The 21,658-nt window shown below is 37.7% G+C and overlaps 2 protein-coding genes and 1 long non-coding RNA gene across 5 annotated transcripts in view; 2 read left to right on the top strand and 1 right to left on the bottom strand.

The window, feature by feature from the left end:
• LOC144977083 (uncharacterized) overlaps nt 1-11,304 on the top strand; it is a 30,534-nt gene extending 19,230 nt beyond the window's left edge. The window contains exon 3 of the long non-coding RNA XR_013646233.1: nt 11,232-11,304. This is a non-coding gene — a long non-coding RNA (uncharacterized LOC144977083). The remainder of the gene's footprint in view (nt 1-11,231) is intronic.
• LOC144977078 (leucine-rich repeat and coiled-coil domain-containing protein 1-like) overlaps nt 1-21,658 on the bottom strand; it is a 322,882-nt gene that overhangs the window by 256,589 nt on the left and 44,635 nt on the right. For all 3 annotated transcript variants that reach the window (XM_078921832.1, XM_078921833.1, XM_078921831.1), the window contains exon 9: nt 8,582-8,825. In XM_078921832.1, the coding sequence (XP_078777958.1) occupies nt 8,582-8,825 (244 nt within the window). The remainder of the gene's footprint in view (nt 1-8,581; nt 8,826-21,658) is intronic.
• Nucleotides 11,913-16,267, top strand: LOC144977080 (uncharacterized). Its single transcript, XM_078921834.1, has 2 exons — nt 11,913-13,606; nt 15,938-16,267. Exons 1-2 carry the CDS (start codon nt 12,014-12,016, stop codon nt 16,145-16,147), a joined length of 1,803 nt encoding a protein of 600 aa, XP_078777960.1. The 5' UTR covers nt 11,913-12,013; the 3' UTR covers nt 16,148-16,267.

Genomic DNA, 21,658 nt, shown 5'->3' with positions numbered 1-21,658 from the left:
ACGCGTCTCTCTCTCTCTCTCTCTCTCTCTCTCTCTCTCTCTCTCTCTCTCTCTCTCTCTCTCTCTCTATCTCTCTCTCGCAACCTCCTTTGATTAGCACAAATTAGGGCCTTATTAGTTAATTCTGTATGGGTAATGCCTTGTGATTGTAATACAGTACGTCTCTCTGTCTCGATGTGAATATGAACACGGGTACGTTCTATTAAAAAAAAATAGAACCCGGAAACAAACAATTGTTTAGCATCCATTTCACAGAATTGCAAGTCTAGGCTATGTGGTATTGTGGTATGACGCTCGCTTTCGGATCGAAAGGTCCTGGGTCCAAGCCTCGCTCGGCGCATAGTTGAGTCCTTGGAAAGGCTCATTAATTACATTCTCAAATGTGTAAAATGAGTACTTTACCGCTAAAAGCGCCATGTCTCGTTATACATGTTATGTATTGCTGCTGGTCAGGGGCCGTTTGTAAAGCGATTTGAGCACGTTTAGTGGATATTGTTCTGTATAAAAGCTCACGTTTTTGTTGTTGTTTTTTTTTAAACGTGTTTTTAGACACATTCATATTCAGTATTGTGGGTGTTGATGGCTCAACATGACTGCTGGTGTAATCGAGTCACAAGTAAAGGGTTGGGTTTCGAATCCATACAGGGTAGTTTATTTTATTGGGTTATTTTGTGTTTGTGTATGCATGTTAGCGTGTGTGCGTATGTGTGTGTATGTGAGAGAGAGAGAGAGAGAGAGAGAGACATACACACACACACACACACAGAGAGAGAGAGAGAGAGAGAGAGAGAGAGAGAGAGAGAGAGAGAATTAATGCGAGAAGTTTTAGGTTGTTTTTGTTTGTTTGTTTGGGGTTTTTTTGAGTTTTTTTTTTTTTTTTTGGTTGTTTGTTTATTTAAGCTGCTGTCAGTTTTAGTATAACAAAAATAGAGAGAAAATAAATGAAACAAATCCGTTTCCGGCTTCGTTGCTCTCGTAACTCTGAAGACCTACTTTGTATGTCCCGGATCATTACCATGATCATGGTAAGAATATTATTATCTTAAATCGTTATGAACAACGATAGCTAATGAATCCATATTTAATACCATTAGCAATAATATCGACAAAAGAGAGAGAGAGAGGGAGAGGGAGAGAGAGAGAGAGAGAGAGAGAGAGAGAGAGAGACAGAGAGAGAGACAGAGACAGAGAGAGAGAGAGAGAGAGAGATAGTAGAACGGAAGACAAACACCCGAGTAAAATACTTTTAAAATAAGATGCCCCCCCCCCCCCCTAACCCCGAAAATCGAATGATAAAAATAGATAATCAATTCAATTGACAACATTAAAATGGAATGGCAAAACATCTTTTAAAGTTCCTTTTGGCTTGAAAACTTTTACTTGAACTTGATATCTTGTTTGACTGATTAAGAATATTTTGAATTTGTAAAAAAATAATAATAATAATAAAATAATTAAAATAATAATAATAATAATAACAACAACAACAACAACAACAACAACAACAATAATAATAATAATAATAATAATAATAATAATAATAATAATAATAATAATAATAATAATGATAATGATGATAATAATAATAAAATAATTAATAATAATAATAATAATAATAATAATAATAATATAAATAATAATAATAATAATAATAATAATAATAATAATAATAATAATAATAATAATATAATAATAATATAATAATAATAATAATAATAATAATAATAATAATAATAATAAATAGATAAATAAATAAAAATTTTAAAAATAAAATAAAATAAAATTCTCTTTATTCATCCCATAGGAAAAATATGTCTTTAGGGTCAATTCCAAGGGCAGACTGGAAAAACCCAAGAGTCAACCACAATGCCATTTTTTCATTGCATTGGAGAATTTGGTGATGACATAATATAGTAAAAATCGGATATTCTAAATGTGAGGGAAAGGTCTATAATTTGTTTAAAATTGTAATTACACAAGTGCTTGCGTGTGTGTGTATGTGTGTGTGTGTGTGTGTGTGTGTGTGTGTGTGTCAGGAACAGTGTCTGGGCAACATCCTGTATCCTGTTTTAATAGACCATTTATGTAAAAAGCCTCGATTGTAGCAGGAGATAAGTCTCTTATTGTAATACACTGGCTGGCGTTGTTTGTGAAGATGAGTTACACTGGCTGGCGTTGTTTGTGAAGATGAGTTACACTGGCTGGCGTTGTTTGTGAAGATGAGTTTTTGTGTTTCTGGATTGCTTTTCACCTCAAACTTTTTTTTTCGGATAATCTACGAAAATAAAATCCAAACTGACCAATTTTTACTTGCTTTCAGTAGTTGTGCTCTCTCTCTCTCTCTCTCTCTCTCTCTCTCTCTCTCTCTCTCTCTCTCTCTCTCTCTCTCTCTCTCTCTCTCCCTCTCTCTCTCTCTCTCTCTCTCTCATATGATAATGTATCACATGGATACAAAAGGATACTCACCGAAAATACTCTCGCGTTAGCGGATTGCTTCAACACTCTCAATTAGCGAATCGCCTCCCAATTTTTTTTGTTTACCAATGTGGATATCAACTTGAAACACCCTTACGTTAGCGAATCGTTTGCTTACATTCTCACATTTGGTGGATTGGTTCAAAACCACTCAATGGGGGATTGCTTAGATAGAAACACCCTCACATTGACGAACTGTTTCAAAACACCCCACAATAGCGGATTACTTTGAAACACTCAAATTCAGGGATTGCTCCGATACGTTCTCACAATAGCAACTTCAAAACACTGCCACATTTAACCCTCTCCTGACCAACTACAGGAAAATCGTCACATTCATTACGATACAAAGACCACTTTTCTTAATAAGATTTGTTTCGTACATTATAACATTTCATGAAAAATCTGTGTTTTATAAATATTTTATGCTGCACAGCATAAAATGTGCATTTCTATCTAGTATATCTGTATATTTCTAATGAATTTGAGTGTAAAAAGTCAAGTTCTGTGTTGGGTAGGTATAACATTTCTGGAAAAATCATGAATATGGTCGGTAAGGAGAGAGTTAAGAATTGCTTCAAAACACTTTCACATCAAAGGATTCCATCAAAGCAATCATTGGGCAATAATTACTCCGACACAACGTCACATTTGGTGGATTTGTGTATGTTGCGGTGATGCGCTCATAGAGTCTTTTGCAAAATATGACCTGTAGTCAAGACCTGAAAGACGGGTACAAAAAATTTTTTAAATACGACGGTTACCGAGAACAGTTTTTTTTTAAAGAATGGAGTCCTTCAGAGACAGGAGCCGGTGATAATCCTAGTTTATATTACAACAATATTGCGTTTAACCCCTTAAGCAGAACGATAGTACTTCTGTCATGTCTAACAGGACCAGATACCACTCGGTCTGCTGGTGGATAAAAGGACAGAAAAACTGACTATAACTAGAGTACTTTATAGTTGTGTTCTAATAGTTAAATTTCACGTATAAATATATATTCTTCGCATATGGGAAATGAGAAAGGGGGTGGGGGGGGGGGGGGGCAGAAGTCAAGGGTATTGAATGGAAATAAAAACATTGTATTTAGGTCAAGGCCACAGATGATCTGCATACACTACGTCCTGCTGTGAAGCGATATCATTTTATCCCAACACGCAAAGGAGAAATGACTTATTGTACATGATGGCAGGCCAGATTGAGACGGATGCGTCCATATACCTAAATCAATCTTCATATTAAATCTGAGACATCCGATACATTAAAGACGAAGACAACATGAGGGGGGGGGGGGGGGGGGGCAGGTGGACCAAAACATGCAGCCCAATTTATTAAAAACCCCTAACAGATGGACCGCATTTCTTTCCCGTGTTAATTTCCTATATCATTCATATTTGGCTGTGACTGAAGACCGAAGACCTGACCGACTTCACACAAAAAAGGAGAACGGTAACAACAATACTGCCTTACTCTGGAAAAACCCATATTTTAAAATTTGGCCAGAAAACATTGTCCTTCAAATATCCATCGATTTAAATGACCCTCATCTTGGAAAAAAAAAACCTCTCAAACCTGGGACTTCGCAGTCTTTGAAATCCAGATTTTAAGGGGTTTTTTTTTTTTGGCAAGCTGAAGGTCGTTTTAATCGATCAATATAATATGAAGGACAAGTTTTCGGGCTAAAGTTCTTTTTAAAAAGTGTGTTTTGCTTTGTTTTGTTTTTCAAAAATAGGGCAGAATTCTGGTTGATTCCTATAAAATACCAGGCAGAGGTGTCGGGGCACAAACTAAGTTTTGGAATGCCACCATTCTCTCTCTCTCTCTCTCTCTCTCTCTCTCTTTATTTTATTATATATATATATATATATATATATATATATATATATATATATATATATATATATATATATATATGTGTATATATATATTCCCCGTCAAGTTGTCAAAATCTTTACCTTAAGACTTTAAATACATTTTACGTTTAAGACTTTTTGACAGGTTGAGGATAATCTAAATTCATCAATATCTGAAATAAGATAATTCTGGCCTCAACGAAAAAAAGCTGTTTCATCAGTTTATCATAGTGAAGAACTAATATGATTGATTTGTCCTTCAATTCTACCCGAGGCACCGGGTCACTAACTGGGCCACGTTAGACTTGCGTAGTTCATACCATTGTGGTTAACCTCGTTCATCATATTTGCACACAAATCATAGGAAGGAAACGATTTGACAAAAGTTATTTAGCAGCTAACCCCAGGAACAATACTTTAGTTTAAATTGATCACTTTTAAATCTTCTGTATACTATTAATTATGCCATAAGCTGACAACCATGGTCTTCTCCATAGGGGAACTGTTGACATCATTGAAAGTGCAGTGTTGGATATTTTATCAAGAAATAAATTAATTGCATTTATACGATTATTTATATGATCTGTAATTAGGTGTAAATGAAGTAGGTACTTGGCTATTGACAATGTTAGTGCAGTTTCGCTTTAGAATGGGGCCCCGATAGCTCAGTTAGTAAAGCATTTGCTTCACACTAAAAGGGACCGAGATCAATCCTGGGTGAAGTCGAGTTGACCCCACCCCCCCCCCCCCCTGTTCACCCAACAGTTATTGGTCAGTTGAGTGTATCAGATCTGGCGGAGCGTACCTGCGATAGAATAGCGTCCTATCCAAAGGTAGCAAGCACTTGCTATTGTCTGTTTCACGCTAACAGAAACCGGGATAAAATCCGGCTCCATGGGCCTTACGGTTCTGAAGGACTACTACATATCTACCATCGAGGCAATAGTGTTACTAAAAATAGTTTATCTCGTTATTGGTGCTTTGCGTTTAGATAAAATACAACATCCGTCAGCCGGATTTAACTTACCAACACGCAAAAACAGTGTGTTTCTTGGACGTTTATAGTGAGATTGATACAATTTAGTGAGAAGCAATCACCAACATTTCGTTTATTCTATTGAAGGTATGCTGTTAAATTAAAAACTAATCAGTTTGACGACCAAAACAGGCATATCGTACTAATACACACATCTGTGTGCAATCGTTAATGTTTATATTTTCTTATAGAGAATTTTGTGAGGGGTAATAATCTCTCTAGAAGTCTAAAGTCAATAGCAAAAAGCTGAGTGACAACCGCGTCATCCTTCTATCCATTCCATAAAAAGTATAAAATTTAGGCCACTCAATTCTTTGTTATTGTATTTGGTCGCTTGAAGGGGAGAGAGAGAGAGAGAGAGAGAGAGAGAGAGAGAGGGAGAGCGAGAGAGAGAGAGTGAGAGAGAGAGAGAGAGAGTGAGAGAGAGAGAGAGAGACGTTCTCACTCAATTCTCTTTGACAAGCTACAAACATTTGGATGCCACATAGCTTTGTGATCAATATGGGTGTCTGATCTTCAACAACTATGCTGAAAATAAAAGGTTTTTGCGGATCGGGTGGAAAGCAATTGTATGTTACAAAAAAGTTGCTACTGCTTTCCATTCAAGCAACATCCTTTTATTCTCATCATCGTTGTCGCGGATCAGACACCCATATTTTGATCACAACCCTTAGTGACTTGGGGCAACGCATGGTCGCAACAGTACATACCGTAAAAATCTCAAAGTTGTTACTCGGAACACACAATTTTTTTCGGGTTTGTGCGAACGTCCGTTTACTATTATTTTGTTTGCACATCTTGTCAGGAACGTTAATAAACAACACCCAACGCGCCCGGTCTTCACAACAATCGAGACCCCCAATGCCCACTAGATGACATTCACTAATGCATTAATTCACACGGCACTAAGGGTGCCCCTAAAGGAGTCAATTTAGGTGGTAAATATTTAAAGTCAGAAAAGTGAGTGGAGCAGGCACTTATGTTGGTAACAACAAGATATGAAGTGAGTAGAAAAGTGCCAGAAGACAATAGAGAATAAAATTTTTTTTTTTTTTTTTTTTTTTTTTCGCGGGGGGGGGGGGGGTTGAACCTGCGACCTTATTGGTACGACAACTCCGCCTGGCAGGTGAGAGCGTGGCTCTACCGTGTGAGCTATCCACGAACACAAAAATATTCGTTTCAAACCCAAAGTCATTTCTAGATCCCTCTCTCACCCACTTCTTGAGATCGCCGATTCGTTCACCACCATCGCGAAGTAATTTTGACCAGCAGTTAAGCCTAATAGCCAATATTCTCATCACAAACATATAACATAGAAACGATTGAGACATTGAGTATGCTCCGGTGTATGGGGTGAATTTTTAATTCAGAAAAGTGAGTGGAGCAGGCACTTATGTTGGTAACAACAAGATATGAAGTGAGTAGAAAAGTGCCAGAAGACAATAGAGAATAAAAATTTTTTTTTTTTTTTTTTTTTTTTTTTTTTTTTTTTTTCCGCGGCGGTGGTGGGGTTTGAACCTGCGACCTTATTGGTACGACAACTCCGCCTGGCAGGTGAGAGCGTGGCTCTACCGTGTGAGCTATCCACGAACACAAAAATATTCGTTTCAAACCCAAAGTCATTTCTAGATCCCTCTCTCACCCACTTCTTGAGATCGCCGATTCGTTCACCACCATCGCGAAGTAATTTTGACCAGCAGTTAAGCCTAATAGCCAATATTCTCATCACAAACATATAACATAGAAACGATTGAGACATTGAGTATGCTCCGGTGTATGGGGTGAATTTTTAATTCAGAAAAGTGAGTGGAGCAGGCACTTATGTTGGTAACAACAAGATATGAAGTGAGTAGAAAAGTGCCAGAAGACAATAGAGAATAAAATTTTTTTTTTTTTTTTTTTTTTTTTTTTTTTTTTTCCGCGGCGGTGGTGGGGTTTGAACCTGCGACCTTATTGGTACGACAACTCCGCCTGGCAGGTGAGAGCGTGGCTCTACCGTGTGAGCTATCCACGAACACAAAAATATTCGTTTCAAACCCAAAGTCATTTCTAGATCCCTCTCTCACCCACTTCTTGAGATCGCCGATTCGTTCACCACCATCGCGAAGTAATTTTGACCAGCAGTTAAGCCTAATAGCCAATATTCTCATCACAAACATATAACATAGAAACGATTGAGACAATGAGTATGCTCCGGTGTATGGGGTGAATTTTTAATTCAGAAAAGTGAGTGGACTCCACTCACTTTTCTGAATTAAAAATTCACCCCATACACCGGAGCATACTCAATGTCTCAATCGTTTCTATGTTATATGTTTGTGATGAGAATATTGGCTATTAGGCTTAACTGCTGGTCAAAATTACTTCGCGATGGTGGTGAACGAATCGGCGATCTCAAGAAGTGGGTGAGAGAGGATCTAGAAATGACTTTGGGTTTGAAACGAATATTTTTGTGTTCGTGGATAGCTCACACGGTAGAGCCACGCTCTCACCTGCCAGGCGGAGTTGTCGTACCAATAAGGTCGCAGGTTCAAACCCCACCACCGCCGCGAAAAAAAAAAAATTTTTATTCTCTATTGTCTTCTGGCACTTTTCTACTCACTTCATATCTTGTTGTTACCAACATAAGTGCCTGCTCCACTCACTTTTCTGAATTAAAAATTCACCCCATACACCGGAGCATACTCAATGTCTCAATCGTTTCTATGTTATATGTTTGTGATGAGAATATTGGCTATTAGGCTTAACTGCTGGTCAAAATTACTTCGCGATGGTGGTGAACGAATCGGCGATCTCAAGAAGTGGGTGAGAGAGGGATCTAGAAATGACTTTGGGTTTGAAACGAATATTTTTGTGTTCGTGGATAGCTCACACGGTAGAGCCACGCTCTCACCTGCCAGGCGGAGTTGTCGTACCAATAAGGTCGCAGGTTCAAACCCCACCACCGCCGCGAAAAAAAAAAAAATTTTTATTCTCTATTGTCTTCTGGCACTTTTCTACTCACTTCATATCTTGTAAATATTTAAAGTGATTGAAGACCGCCCATAGATGTGAGTTTAATGTGTTAATGTTTTCACAGTGTGAGGCATCTTTACTCATTTAAATTTTCTAAATTAATCGACTCATTCACTAACTCATTATCCGTAACTCACTCATTCACTCCTTTTCCTAAATAGACTGGCAAATCATTTTCACTCATTCTCCACGGTCTCACCTTGTAACCGGTTTCCAGCTCCTCTCTTTTCATTCTGTCGTTCTTATCGTCACGAGATGGATGTCTTCTGTGATCTCCTATAGCAGGGGTGTCATCCGAGAATGATGTGTTTACGGAGGCCAGTGTAGCGGCGGGTTTGAATGTCGACGTCGTCCTAGCAACAGGGTGTCGTTTGTGTGCACTGCTGTTGTTGTTGTTGAGGTTGTCATCTGGGGCTGCCGAAAGACGAGATGGGACAGATGGCCTGTTGTTGGAGACAAACAATAACACATTTTTAAGCTCAATAACTTTTTAATCTTTACAGCCGGAGTGGGAGTTTACTCTAACCTGACATCGCATCTCATCATTTTCACCACGACAGCAGTGATTGAGTAAATGCGTTTCCTACTTGTGTCAGTCCCTTGATCAGTGACTGAGTAGTAATTACCAGGGTCCACTCTTGCGGAACTGAATATCAGTATTGTGGCTTAATGTTTTTTTTCTGTGCTGTGTGATTTGTTTTTATGACTCTTTGGCATTATCAAACCCTTTGAAACAGTTATTTTCCATGTGAGTTGTCCTTATGAGCGTTTCCTAGTCCTATATAAAGGGTAGAGAGCAGTTGTCACTGTTCGTGAAGGATTCTAGTCACAACTTCCTACCCAAAGGCGAGTAAATTACCACAACGCCATCAATAAAATAAAAAGAAATATTTGAGCACAAGAACTGGCAACGATAATGGAAATTTTGTTGGTAAAGCAGGGTGACAGTGAGAAAGATACAAGTGTTGAATTTCGAGAGAGAAAGAGAGAGAGAGAGAGAGAGAGAGAGAGAGAGAGAGAGAGAGAGAGAGAGAGAGAGAGAGAGAGAGTGAATGATATGAAAAAAGGTCATTTCAGTAACTGATTTCTAAAGTTGCGTTTTTTGTTCAACTAGCGGAGAACCCTCAGTATAGTGGAAATAGAGGCTATTACGAATAGGCACTCATCTATTTAAATTATTAAACCACTGTACTGTGGAAATTAACATATATCTAGACGAATATTTTGAACCATCAACGATCAAATTTGGCCTGGCAGTTAAATCTGCAGGAGAGCGCAAATTAATTTGGCAACAGGGCGGCCAGATGGCGAGTCCCAACATCAAAAGACAGATCATTTCGCCCTAGCAGATATTATAAATAATAATTTGAGTCAACAGGTGATAGAATTACCCTTCATTAAAAAATAAATTAATAAATAAAAGGTTGCAAGTTACTCGTATATCAATCTGTACCAAAAATAGTTTGATACATTTTAGATTTGACAATAATGCTGCACTCGTTGGCAAAAAATTTAACAATGGCTGTACATAACAATATTTACCTCCAACTCTTAAAAAACAACAACAATCCAATAGATTTCTTACATGAATAGCTCACTATAATTATTTTTGTAGGATATAAAAATGCTTTATGGATTCCAATTGAATTCTTGACAAGCGGTGGTGAATTCTTAGTTTTACTTATTGTGTTACAGAGAGGAACGGGGAATGGATATAAATTAGAACCTGAACAAAATCGACTCGACGTGAGGCCAGTGCCCTATCTGATGACCCTAAATCATTAATGAATAGTATTATCAGTGATTAAAACACCGGGAAGCACAAGACATTGAAAAGCCTTCATTGACAAAGAAAAATGAAAAGGAGTGGTCAATATCCAAGCAATTAATACCAACTTTTACGTAGATCGAAGGCCTTGGAAACGCTCATCCGATAAAACCAAAATCTTTATGACGTCATGTGAGATCAAATCCGAGTACTTCCGCATTAGCTTGTTTTAGTATCATTACTGGAATCGCATTCTATGATTACAACAACAATTATACAACGTGCGCTGACTTGGTGGTGGTGATGCTGCTGCTGTTGCTGATGATGATGATGATGATGATGAGGAGGAGGAGGAGGAGGAGGAGGAGGATGACGATGCCACTGCTGCTGCTGCTGATGATGATGATGATGATAACAGAAAGCATTGTTGATAAAAACCCATATATGTATGTATACATATATATATATATATATATATATATATATATATATATATATATATATATATATATATATATATAAGTATAGCGATGATCTAAAATTGCTTTTAAAAGGGCATGCCATACCAAAAAAATAAAAATAAAGAGAGACTGCAAGAAAAGAAAAAAAAAAAGAAGGAAAACCCGATGAAAAAACAATTAAACCGAAGGATTGTCTTTCTATCAGGAAACGATAAACCTTAACAGAATTAAATATCGAGGTACAAAACAAGAAGAATAGAAATTAAATGTAATACAAATTCATTTTCCGATATATATATATATATATATATATATATATATATATATATATATTATATATATATATATATATATATATTCAAATAACACAGAGGGAGAGAGGGAGAGAGAGAGAGTGGGGGGGGGGCAAACACACATACACACACACACAGAGTCACACACACACACACAGAGAGAGAGAGAGAGAGAGAGAGAGAGAGAGAGAGAGAGAGAGAGAGAGAGAGAGGCAGACAGAGACAGTGGTAGAGAGGACAACCACTACCATTCCAAATGTGCCAAATAAACTTTCTCAATAAGTATTTTTGATATTGTTTGTTATTTTCTGCTCTATCTTCTTTCAGATGAGAACCAGCACGCAAAGGATGGACACAAATTCCACAATTACTCCTGAGAGATATTCATGTAATATACAAGAACCAACAAACAAACACCAAAATAAAATCTAGGGTTGAATTTCCATTACAGGATTCCAGAGCCGAACGTTAGCATGTCACAAGGTTCTTGTTGGTTGTAATATTATTATTGGCTTAAAAGAATACAGCTATTTTAATGAAACCTATCCAATGCCTGTGTTTATCCGTGAAAGAGGGATTATGATTTATTTTCAGTTGCATATAAATAAAGCTTAGGTCAAGGATTGCCTTCTAAAGAAAGGATGATGTTATTATTATAATCACTATATTCTTCCAAGTACGTGGTTTTAATTAGGACACACATTTTAAACGTATTCTCTGAGTCTCTATAAAGCGATAATTTTCTAACCATTCTTATCGAAAAAGTACGAGTTGTGACCAAGAATGGTTATTTGTTAAAACTAGATCTAGAAGTAAATCACCAATATAAAGGTACGAGTCGTGATTTGTTTTGTGGTCGTAAAATAAGTGTTTAGACGGGTGGAATTTATTTCGGTGGACTCATTGAAAGCTTTAAGAGGAGTTTATCTGTGCTCGATTAGGTGAGACAGAATTGATTTTCAAGTGCAACATTAAACATGGCATGAACATAAAATTATTACTGTTTTTCATTGTTCTCACGTTCTGAATAGAATACATATAGATTGAGCTCTTGACAATTGTATTCGATTTACACGCCGTAATCTCAAATAAATTATAAAAACAGGACAATGAGCACAATTATCAACGCCTTGACTAATCAGGCCCTCTTTGGCGATGCCAGCACAGATAACATTCACTTCAATCTGACCAGCGGAGAAGGCAGTCCGTATAACATCGGATTACGCAATCAAAACACACTAATAGATGCAGGGAATGGCGGAGCCCCTGCCTCTGTGCCGGGCACTACGAACTCGGCGGACGCCCCTTCATTACAAAACCTGGCACCGGAATTGGTTGACGCGAGCATAAACCGTCTTAAATTCATCGTTCTCGGGGTCATCGGAAGCATGCTGGCCGTTTTGGGATTTCTGGGGAACACTATGTCCATGGTCGTCCTTCAGCAGCGGCAGATGAGATCGTCCACGTCCTACTACCTCCTCTCTTTGGCCATCTACGACAACCTGATAGTTCTCAGCATGTTGCTCTATTTCATCTTCCCCGCTCTTGCAATCAACATTCCCATTATGAAAGAATACCTAGTTTCCTACTCCATAACAGAACCTATAGGCTACCCTCTATCTCTCACAGCCCAGATGGGCTCCATCTACACTTGCGTAGGATTTACAGTAGAGAGGTTCATTGCCGTGTGCCGACCACTACAAGTGGCAAACACGTGCACAAAATCTCGAACTATTCGGGCTATAGTGCTCATATTTGTGTGGTCAGTACTGTACAATATTCCCCGATTTTTTCAACTTCAAGCAATATATTTTTATCACGATTCCGTGTCTACGGAAGGGTCACAGTCTGGCACGACCGTCGCCTATCCACCCATTCATCAACAAATAATCGACCATTCTTCTGTTCACCAAAATGCCTCAACAATGTTTATTTCCTCGAATCAACTTTCATTCCACACCCCCATGACCTCTGGGATCCCGTGTACTAACGTGGAAAGGTTTTCACAATCATCGCATAATATGAATTCTTTGGACCACGATCTTACAGCTCCGTGTGTTCGTGAAGATGACAACAAATATAGTAATGATATTACTTCTCCATTTTTACAATCTTCAAAACTGTCGATGGCGCTTTCTATACTTGCTCGACCAATTTCACCGACATCATCATTACAACAACTGTCATCTTCTATGTCATTTCTCTCACATCTCAAATCATCATCATCACCACCCTTATCGCCAACCTTGTACAATATTCTTTCACCAAGATCACCACCATCAATAGAGACCACTGATGCCTTTTACCCACCACTACCGTCTACTCCCAAACCATCATATCCTGGCGGTAGACCATCAGCTAATCCTGCTGTCAAGCACATCAAAGCGCTCCCTACGGAGTTCGGATCGGATCCTATTTTCAGAAATATTTACCTCATCTACTCCCAGTTATTCTTCATGTTTCTCCTCCCATTCCTCATCATCCTTTTCATGAACATCGGGCTCATTCGGGCGGTCAAAAGGTCAAAGGCCATGCAGCAAACGATGGGCACTTCCGCTTCCGCTAGGAAGGAGCGAAACCTGACAGTGATGCTCATCGCTGTCATTGTTGTCTTCCTTCTGTGTCAATTCCCCACCATCATAGACAACATATTGATAGCCGTGTTTGGGGCGCCAAGGCTTTACCCTAATTATCAATATCAGGTAAGTTTTTTCACATTGCAAAAGAACAAACAAACATATGCCGAATTCCCTCACCCATTTCCATCTCCCTTCTCCTGTTTTTAAATCTCCATAACAATCAATCATCGATTTCTCTACCACATCCACCAGGAGTATTGAAAAACTAAAATCATCATCATCATCATCATCATCATCATCATCATCATCATCATCATCATCATCATCATCGTTGTCGTCGTCATCATCATCATCATCATCATCATCATCATCATCATCAGGGTGGTCGTCGTCATCATCCATCATCATCATCGTCATCCTCTATCATCATCGACGTCGTTGTCGTCGTCACCGTCATCATCATCATCATCATCATCGTCATCATCATCCCCATAAACCACAACCACCACAACGGTCAACGGTCACGACAACTACCCATGTGGGTCAATCCCAATTTTCAAAATAATTAACATAGCGTCTACCTCGCGGCACAACCAACACAACACTGTCACAAGTCACGAAAGGTGCGACTCACCATCCTTTACAAACAACGTTCGATTTCACGCTGATATCGCCATTTTCATCGAGTGAGAATAACGAGTAACAATAATGGGACTGGGCATCAGTCGAAGCTTTAAAAATGAGCTTTTATATAGCGCAATATCCACTAAACGTGCTCAAAGTGCTGTACAAGGGTCCTTGCCAACAGCACCATTTAACATGTAGGACGGGACATGACGCCTGTTAGGCGATATTGCAATTTTTTTTTCGGACAGAAACAACGCTGTTAACGGCCATTTTACACCTGAGTACGGTGAGAGAATGTGAGTAAAGAGTCTTTTCCAAGAAGCTTGGGTTGATCGCATTTACTACTTTCTTGATGAAAAAAGCAAGATAATAATTATATCTTGCATTAGGCTAAAATCAGACCCCGAATGCAAAGGGTTACACAAAATTCTTTATGATAGACTATTTCCATATGTTTCCCACCGTCTAACGCTGGTATTATGGCGGAGTAAACGGGGAGTCAAAACGTAAATTTGGATATAAAATGATCAGAAACATAAGATTTATTATTTTAGTTATTTATTTATTTTCTCTTTTTGCTTTTTAGGAAAATATGTAATTTATCCACAATGAATCAATTAAACTTGACAGAAGTCGCTCTTTTTATTTTTTCTTTATATTATTTTTGTTTTGTTTTTTTTTTTGGGGGGGGGGGGTTATAAGTTCAATTTACATATCTAGTCTATACCGACATAAATCCGTTTTGAGCCGATGGTTCCCATATTTAGGTGAGTTAAAAGTGTCGGAAGCTAAAGCGATATGCTGATAAGCGGATTCTCCTTCTAAAAAATGAAGAAAAAGGCGAGGCTAATGGTGAAAATGATGTGGGGGTGGAATAGAGAGAAAGAGAGAAAGAGAGAGAAAGAGAGAGAGAGAGAGAGAGAGATAGATAGATAGATAGATATATAGATAGATAGACAGATAGATAGATAGATAGATAGATAGATAGATAGATAGATAGATAGATAGATAGATAGTAGATAGATAGAGAGAGAGAGAGAGAGAGAGAGAGAGAGAGAGAAGGGGGGAGGGGGAGATGGAGATGACCGAGTGTATAATACATTGCACGTACAACCTGAGAACCAGAATTATAGCCCTAATGATAATTTCTTTTTTCTTGGGCAATATACTTCGCATCCTGGGTTTGAAGACAATTTTTTTCTTGACTGGGTTGAATAAGATAATTTACATATTTCATCTTATTTCAAAATAGTATGGCAAATAACCCGAGATGGTAAATCTAAACCAACTTTATAATCACCTGTGTTAATGAGAACTCGATTATAGGCGGTGATGTCATTTTATTGGTAGAAAAAGAGCCAAGTAGGCGACATTTTTACTGTATGAAATGGAACGTTAGCTCCATGAGGCTTGCTAGAGTAACAAATTAAGAAACTTAAAAGCGCAGTTTTCATCGGTAGAAATGCTGCATATGAATGATCATATGAAATTACTCATTTATATACTTACCTTGTTTCTTCCACTCCATCCATGATTACAATGGTCTAAAGCTTATGTTGTTTCTTCAGAATCATGAAACAATTATATTATTGGCCTTTATATATACATGAAGTGAGAAACAAAGATGTAAACCCTTTTAAATGACTTTGCACTACAGTAGATCCGCATTTTAACACAACAATGATTATTTTTTATTTATTTATTCACTTATTTATTTATTTATCGATTTATTTATTTATTCATTAAAAATTCATTTTACGAACAATGTTTCCGATTCAAACTAGTCATCATTTTAATCATGTCCCTTTCTTATTGTCTCTTCCCCAGTGTTTTTACACCGCATGTACCCTCATGGTTCTAGTCAACTCTGCCTCCAATTTCATGCTCTACTGTTTCTTCGGCAAGAAGTTCAGGGTGGTATTTCTCTCCCTCCTCGGAATCAAGAAACGCCAGCAGTACGTCGCCTACAGGAGTACCATGTATCGGTCTAGGAGCAACGGATCCAGGGGCTGCGATGTGGAAATGTCTGTAGTCTGACATATTATTTTAAGGCATGAGAAATGGCACCAAGAAACATCAGAAGTGAGTCGCCAACAGAGGTACCATGTAACACTTTGGGAGCAACAGATCTGCGAAGTCCCATACATAGTTATCAAGGATCAGTGATGACAAATCATCCTGGACTAGCCTTGTGTGGACTTTTAAAAATTAAATATAGGGGAACAAACAAACAAAAACGCCCCAACTGTGATGACTTAAAGCGACTTAACTTAAGCATCAGACAAAAACTAGTTGTACGAGATTAACATTCAAGCAAGTTTTTACAAAATCTAAAAGAATTTAAAAAAAAAAGATAACTACAGATTTTGTAAATAAATATATTAATAAATATAAATATAAATAAATAAATGAGAAGCACTAAAATGAAGAAAAAAAAACATTTAACATTATTCGCCATTACTATAAAATAATGGATTCTCTCGAGTTACAAGTTAGAGCTTGGCAACGTAGTCAAACACAACAGACAACTTGCAGATAATCTCAATGACAACAAAACAATTGGTGATCTCGATCCATATACCTAATATCGTTGAAGTTATTGAAAATCAGTTATTCAATAATCTCTCAACGAATCAACCTGACTTGAGATAGGGCCAGCTGAGCAATGAGACGCAAGCGCTATACGCTAAATGAGATGTAAGATATATGGAAAGTGATCGTTAATTATCTTCTCAAATCAGTTCACCGGTAGCACTTTGCAGTTTGACTTGAGTTTGACTAAACTATCGAATCGCATACATTTGATAAGTCTACATAATAAACAGTGGACACACATTTCAACCTGATGGCTGACAGAGCTACAATAATAGGATTCAATAACCTGATGTCACGTCCGCCCAGCAACGAGCAGTTTGGTTCTAAACAAAGATAATCGGTACTTTTTATTCTTCATGCTGGCTAGAACTTTTTTCACATGTCATGTGATCAGAATGTATAAAAGTCAAAACAAGATCAGATTTATAATGTTTGTTTTCCTCTGGATACACATTTATGCTCATTGGAGAAGTATTTCATAAGGGCGTCCATCATTGTTCCGATAGTTTAGAACCAGTTACTAAGTTACCATGCATCATTATGAGGGAAGTGATGTCACGACTGTTGAAGCCTATTATGGCCAAGAGATCGCTTTGACAGTTTGTAGAACGTTTAAGCCAGGCAATCACAGCCTTTTACTGGAGACCAATCAAGGGACAATCATATTTACTGAGAAGCAAACTGTTTCGGGAAAAACAATTACCAAAGAAAGCAGAACATCATTCACATAATGGAACATCCGTCGATGATGACAGCTAACAATAGAGCTATTTTAGGAATATCTAAAAGCTGGAAACAAAATTAATCAAATTACATGTAATTTGGCGTATGAAATTCATTTTTATGATGTGCCCCAAAACATAGTAATAAAAGTATTTCTTTTATCAAATCACCTACGAACGTTTTAAACACGATTGCTAAAAACATTGCTCTATCTCTGAGTAGATTTATGGAACAATAGTTGTACTTATAATATAATGTGCCTAAATCCGGGGCCTTGTCTGGAAATGTTGTTTGTTTTCTTGGTAGCTTTGCATTGTGTGTCGAAGAACCAAATTAATAGATAATAAAAAGGCAATAGTGAAGATGAATGTAAGCTCTAAATTCTAAATCAATAGATAGGGATACAAAATCGACGATCGACTGGTTGGATTTGACACAAAAATGAATGATGAGTGGGAGGTAATAGAAATGGTTGTTCACACAAGTAAAATATCCCCTTTGTAAAGGGTTAATCCGTAAAATCAACACTATGTACCTCGGTTAATTAAACTAAAGCTTCCATTCAACATCACTAGTGTTTGCCTTTCGTTTCTAGCTAGAGCAAAGGAAATACTTGATATCATGATAAATTAAAAATATTTCGTTCTCCCCTATGGTTGATGAACAGTGTGAGGACCAATCGTTACAACCACACACACACACACACACACACACACACACACACACATATACACACGCGCGCGCACGCGCGCAAATACAAAGGAATTTCTCATCCTTAAACAAAGTTATACCGAACACTAGCAAAACATTTTTTCTTTGCATTTTGGCAAAAAAAACTTTCACTTGATTCAAAGACCCAGGCAGCAAAAGACCAAGAACATTGGCGATCACTTGCTGTTGCCTCAAGCACCCTCCGAGGCAGAAAGGATTGAGTATGTGGGTGTGAGTAATACAAAGATTCATATTAATTTAAGACTTTATGAAAAGTTGGGATCGTTTATGAAAAGATTCGATAAATCGAAAAGTGTATGAAAATTTTGGGTTTAAAAAAAAGATAGCGGACAAGCAGGAGATCGTGGAAGACACCAAAAATGGAGGATATATCTCCTCTGACTCTTTCATTATCAATGAAGCAAACGTTTTCTGGTCATTATTTTTAACCAATCAACCAATTACTTTGGAAAACCAAATATTTAAAAATTTGGTCAGAGGCCCAGGTCTGTTTTTTGTTGTTTTTTTTGGCCAAAATGAGAATCATTTAAATCCATTGATAATTTTAAGGACGAGTTTTCTGGCGGCCCTGAAATACGGCAGATAACTGATAAATAAAGGTGGTTTTTTTTTTTTTTTTTTTTTTTTTTCTTTACAAAGCATACTTGTCTGGCATTCGGTCGCCTGACCGATAATTTTTTTACAGTCATGCTTCTCTTAGTAACATCAAGTGACCACCATGTTTATACGAAATTGTGTACAGAAAGAGCGAACGGCGCCCTGCCTTCGAGTAATATAATATTGAATGTTTCGGGCTTGTCATGAAATTTACCCGTTGATTTTGCACCAATCAAAATGCGGGATTTGTGAAACAAATATAACTGGTTGTTTACAAACCATTACGGAAGTTGGCATCACTCTGCTCTTTGTTCTAATGTTTTTGTTTTGTTTTTAAGGGTTTTACGGCGCTTGCAACACATTTAGGTCATATCAGCGCCAGTAATAAGGAAGAAAATGGGATAGTGAAAAGTTCCAGAATTACAATTAAAGCACACAAGAGAAAGTAAGACAAACGACAACTGGGAACAAATAGGGATCAAATGTAGATTCCAAGAGCATACCACCTATGTACTTAGTTTGAGATCACCTATAAGTCTCATCCGGACACACGCACAAAATCCAACAAAGTGGAATACACTCAAATGCTTACAATATACATTGAAAATAACAAATGTAATAATACATAAAAGAGAGATGATTTACAAGGAAAAAAATATCATCTCCCAAAACAATAACTAGGCATTTGACTGTTTCCCTCTCAGCCAGGACTCCGGCCAAGGCCAGGACAAAACCAAGTAATCTCATTCCAAGACAAAGACAGAAAGCATGTTGGAAAACAGATAAAGGGGGATTGAAGACGCAGTAAGTACCTCCCTGCCCACTATGGGAGGTCAGGGACCCCACCCAGTTATAATGTCTTTCGACTACTGGTTCTGTGATAAGTTCTAACTAGATTCGCTATTAATTATAGGCGTTTTGCTAAAAATAAACTCAAACAATTAAACAAACAAAAAATCTCAAAACATCCAGAGCCGGATAAAATGTACTAACACAGAAAACTATGTGTGGCCTTGGACCTTGACATTAGTGAGAACTATTTATAAAAATTGCTGGCTAAAAACAATAACAAGAAGATGGATGGCTTTTCTAAACAAAGTGATAATAAATGGTAAGTACTCTGAATGACTCAATTTGCAGAGTAAGAGCTCAAACCTTGGAGGAAATAAACTACGATTGGATTCAATAGTCTGATGTCACGTCGCCCAGCAACGGCGGCCATCGTGGTTCTAAACAAAGAAAATCGGTACTTTTTATTCTTCATGCTGGCTAGAACTTTTCATATGTCTTGTGATCAGAAAGTGTGAAAGTCAAAACATGATCAGATTTATAATGTTTGTTTTCCTCTGGATACGCTTTTATGCTCGTCGGAGAAGTATTTTATAAGAGCGCCCACCATTGTAAGTTACCATGCGTCATTACGAGGGAAGTGACGTTACCACTGTTGAAGCGTATGAATGTATCTATTGGCTCAAACAGAGTGGAGTCGCTTTGCTTGCTTTTTAAAGTTAAAATTATAAAAAGAAATTTCATATTCTCGCTCTCCGGGACGCTATATTTTTTCTCCCCAATTGATGCTACAACATTCACCAGCCACATAAAACGTCCCGACATACAAAATTATGTGTACCATTTAAAGGTTATAGTCCGAATGATTACATCATTTAAGTGATATCTAAGCACTAACAAGAATGTCTAAAAATAACGACAAAGAGCTGTGTGACACCATCTTCGCTCCTTCTATAGATAGTATGAAGTTGACGTCACTCAGGTCTTTGTTATTGCTTTTTGCCATCCGCGTTTATGAGTAACTCTCACTACTCTGTATTTACCAAACTATAAACGTTCAAGGTTACACATAGTTTTGTGTGTTGGTCCGTTATAATTCCGGGTGGCAATGTTGTGAACTTCTTAGCCAAGGGCACACTATCTATAAAACATGAAAATCTGAAAATGTGAGTATGAAATAGCACAAGACTAAGCAGAAAGAAAAACACACTATAAAAAAATCATCCCAAAATATCAGCCCCGATCTCGATTGCCTCCCCTGTTTGTTTTTCTTTTGTTTTTGTTTTCTTGTATTTGTCTTTCTAGTTTGACTGGCACTGTTTCATACACCTCATTTTCAAATTACCTTACACCAATGCCTGTTCCCTAATATGTCACTTATAAAAACTAGTATCACATATCGTTTACTATTAAATAAAACTCCAGCGCTTAAATAGGGCAGAAAAATCGTGAAGTCACACATTTTGTACTTTCCCGGTTCAAAAATCACTGGAAGTGTAATGTAACAATCCCTTCGGAGGACTAACAATGAATATGTTGCATACATATCGAATCATAAGGTGGCATAGCTATTTTAGTATCAGGGTGCTTGGTTGATTATTGGGATTACGGGACGGGAAAGAGCGAGGGTGGATTATCTTTATTGACGATCAGCAATTATTAAGGCTAGAAAATAAGATGCCATCACTCTAAAACCAGAAGATCATTTGCACAAAGTGTGTTTTCTGTCCTCCGGAAGAGCGGTCTTACACTTCCAATGAGACTGGAACCGTTTTTGTTTATTTATTTTTTTTTTTTACTTCACACTTGTTCCCTATTACGATTGTGCGGCTATATGGCCATGTGGTATGGCACTCGCTTTTGGATCGGAAGGTCCCAGGTTCGATCCTCGCTCGGCACCTAGTTGAGTCCTAGTGGAATCCTTAGAAAAGGCTCTTTACTCGCATTCTCCCACCGTACTCAGGTGTAAAATGAGTACTTGGCCGTAAACAGCGTTGTCTGTCGTAAAAGTAATTGTATATCGCCTAACAGGCGTCATATCTCATTCTAGATGTTAGGTGCTGCTTTTGTTCAAGGACCCTTTGTAAGGCGCTTTGAGCACGTTTAGTGGAG

The sequence above is a fragment of the Berghia stephanieae genome, chromosome 7, assembly GCF_034508935.2.
Source record: "Berghia stephanieae isolate SIO BIC M18660-M18661 chromosome 7, UCSD_Bste_1.3, whole genome shotgun sequence".
Taxonomy (NCBI): Eukaryota; Metazoa; Mollusca; class Gastropoda; order Nudibranchia; family Aeolidiidae; genus Berghia; species Berghia stephanieae.
This window is presented reverse-complemented; position numbering and strand designations above follow the sequence as displayed.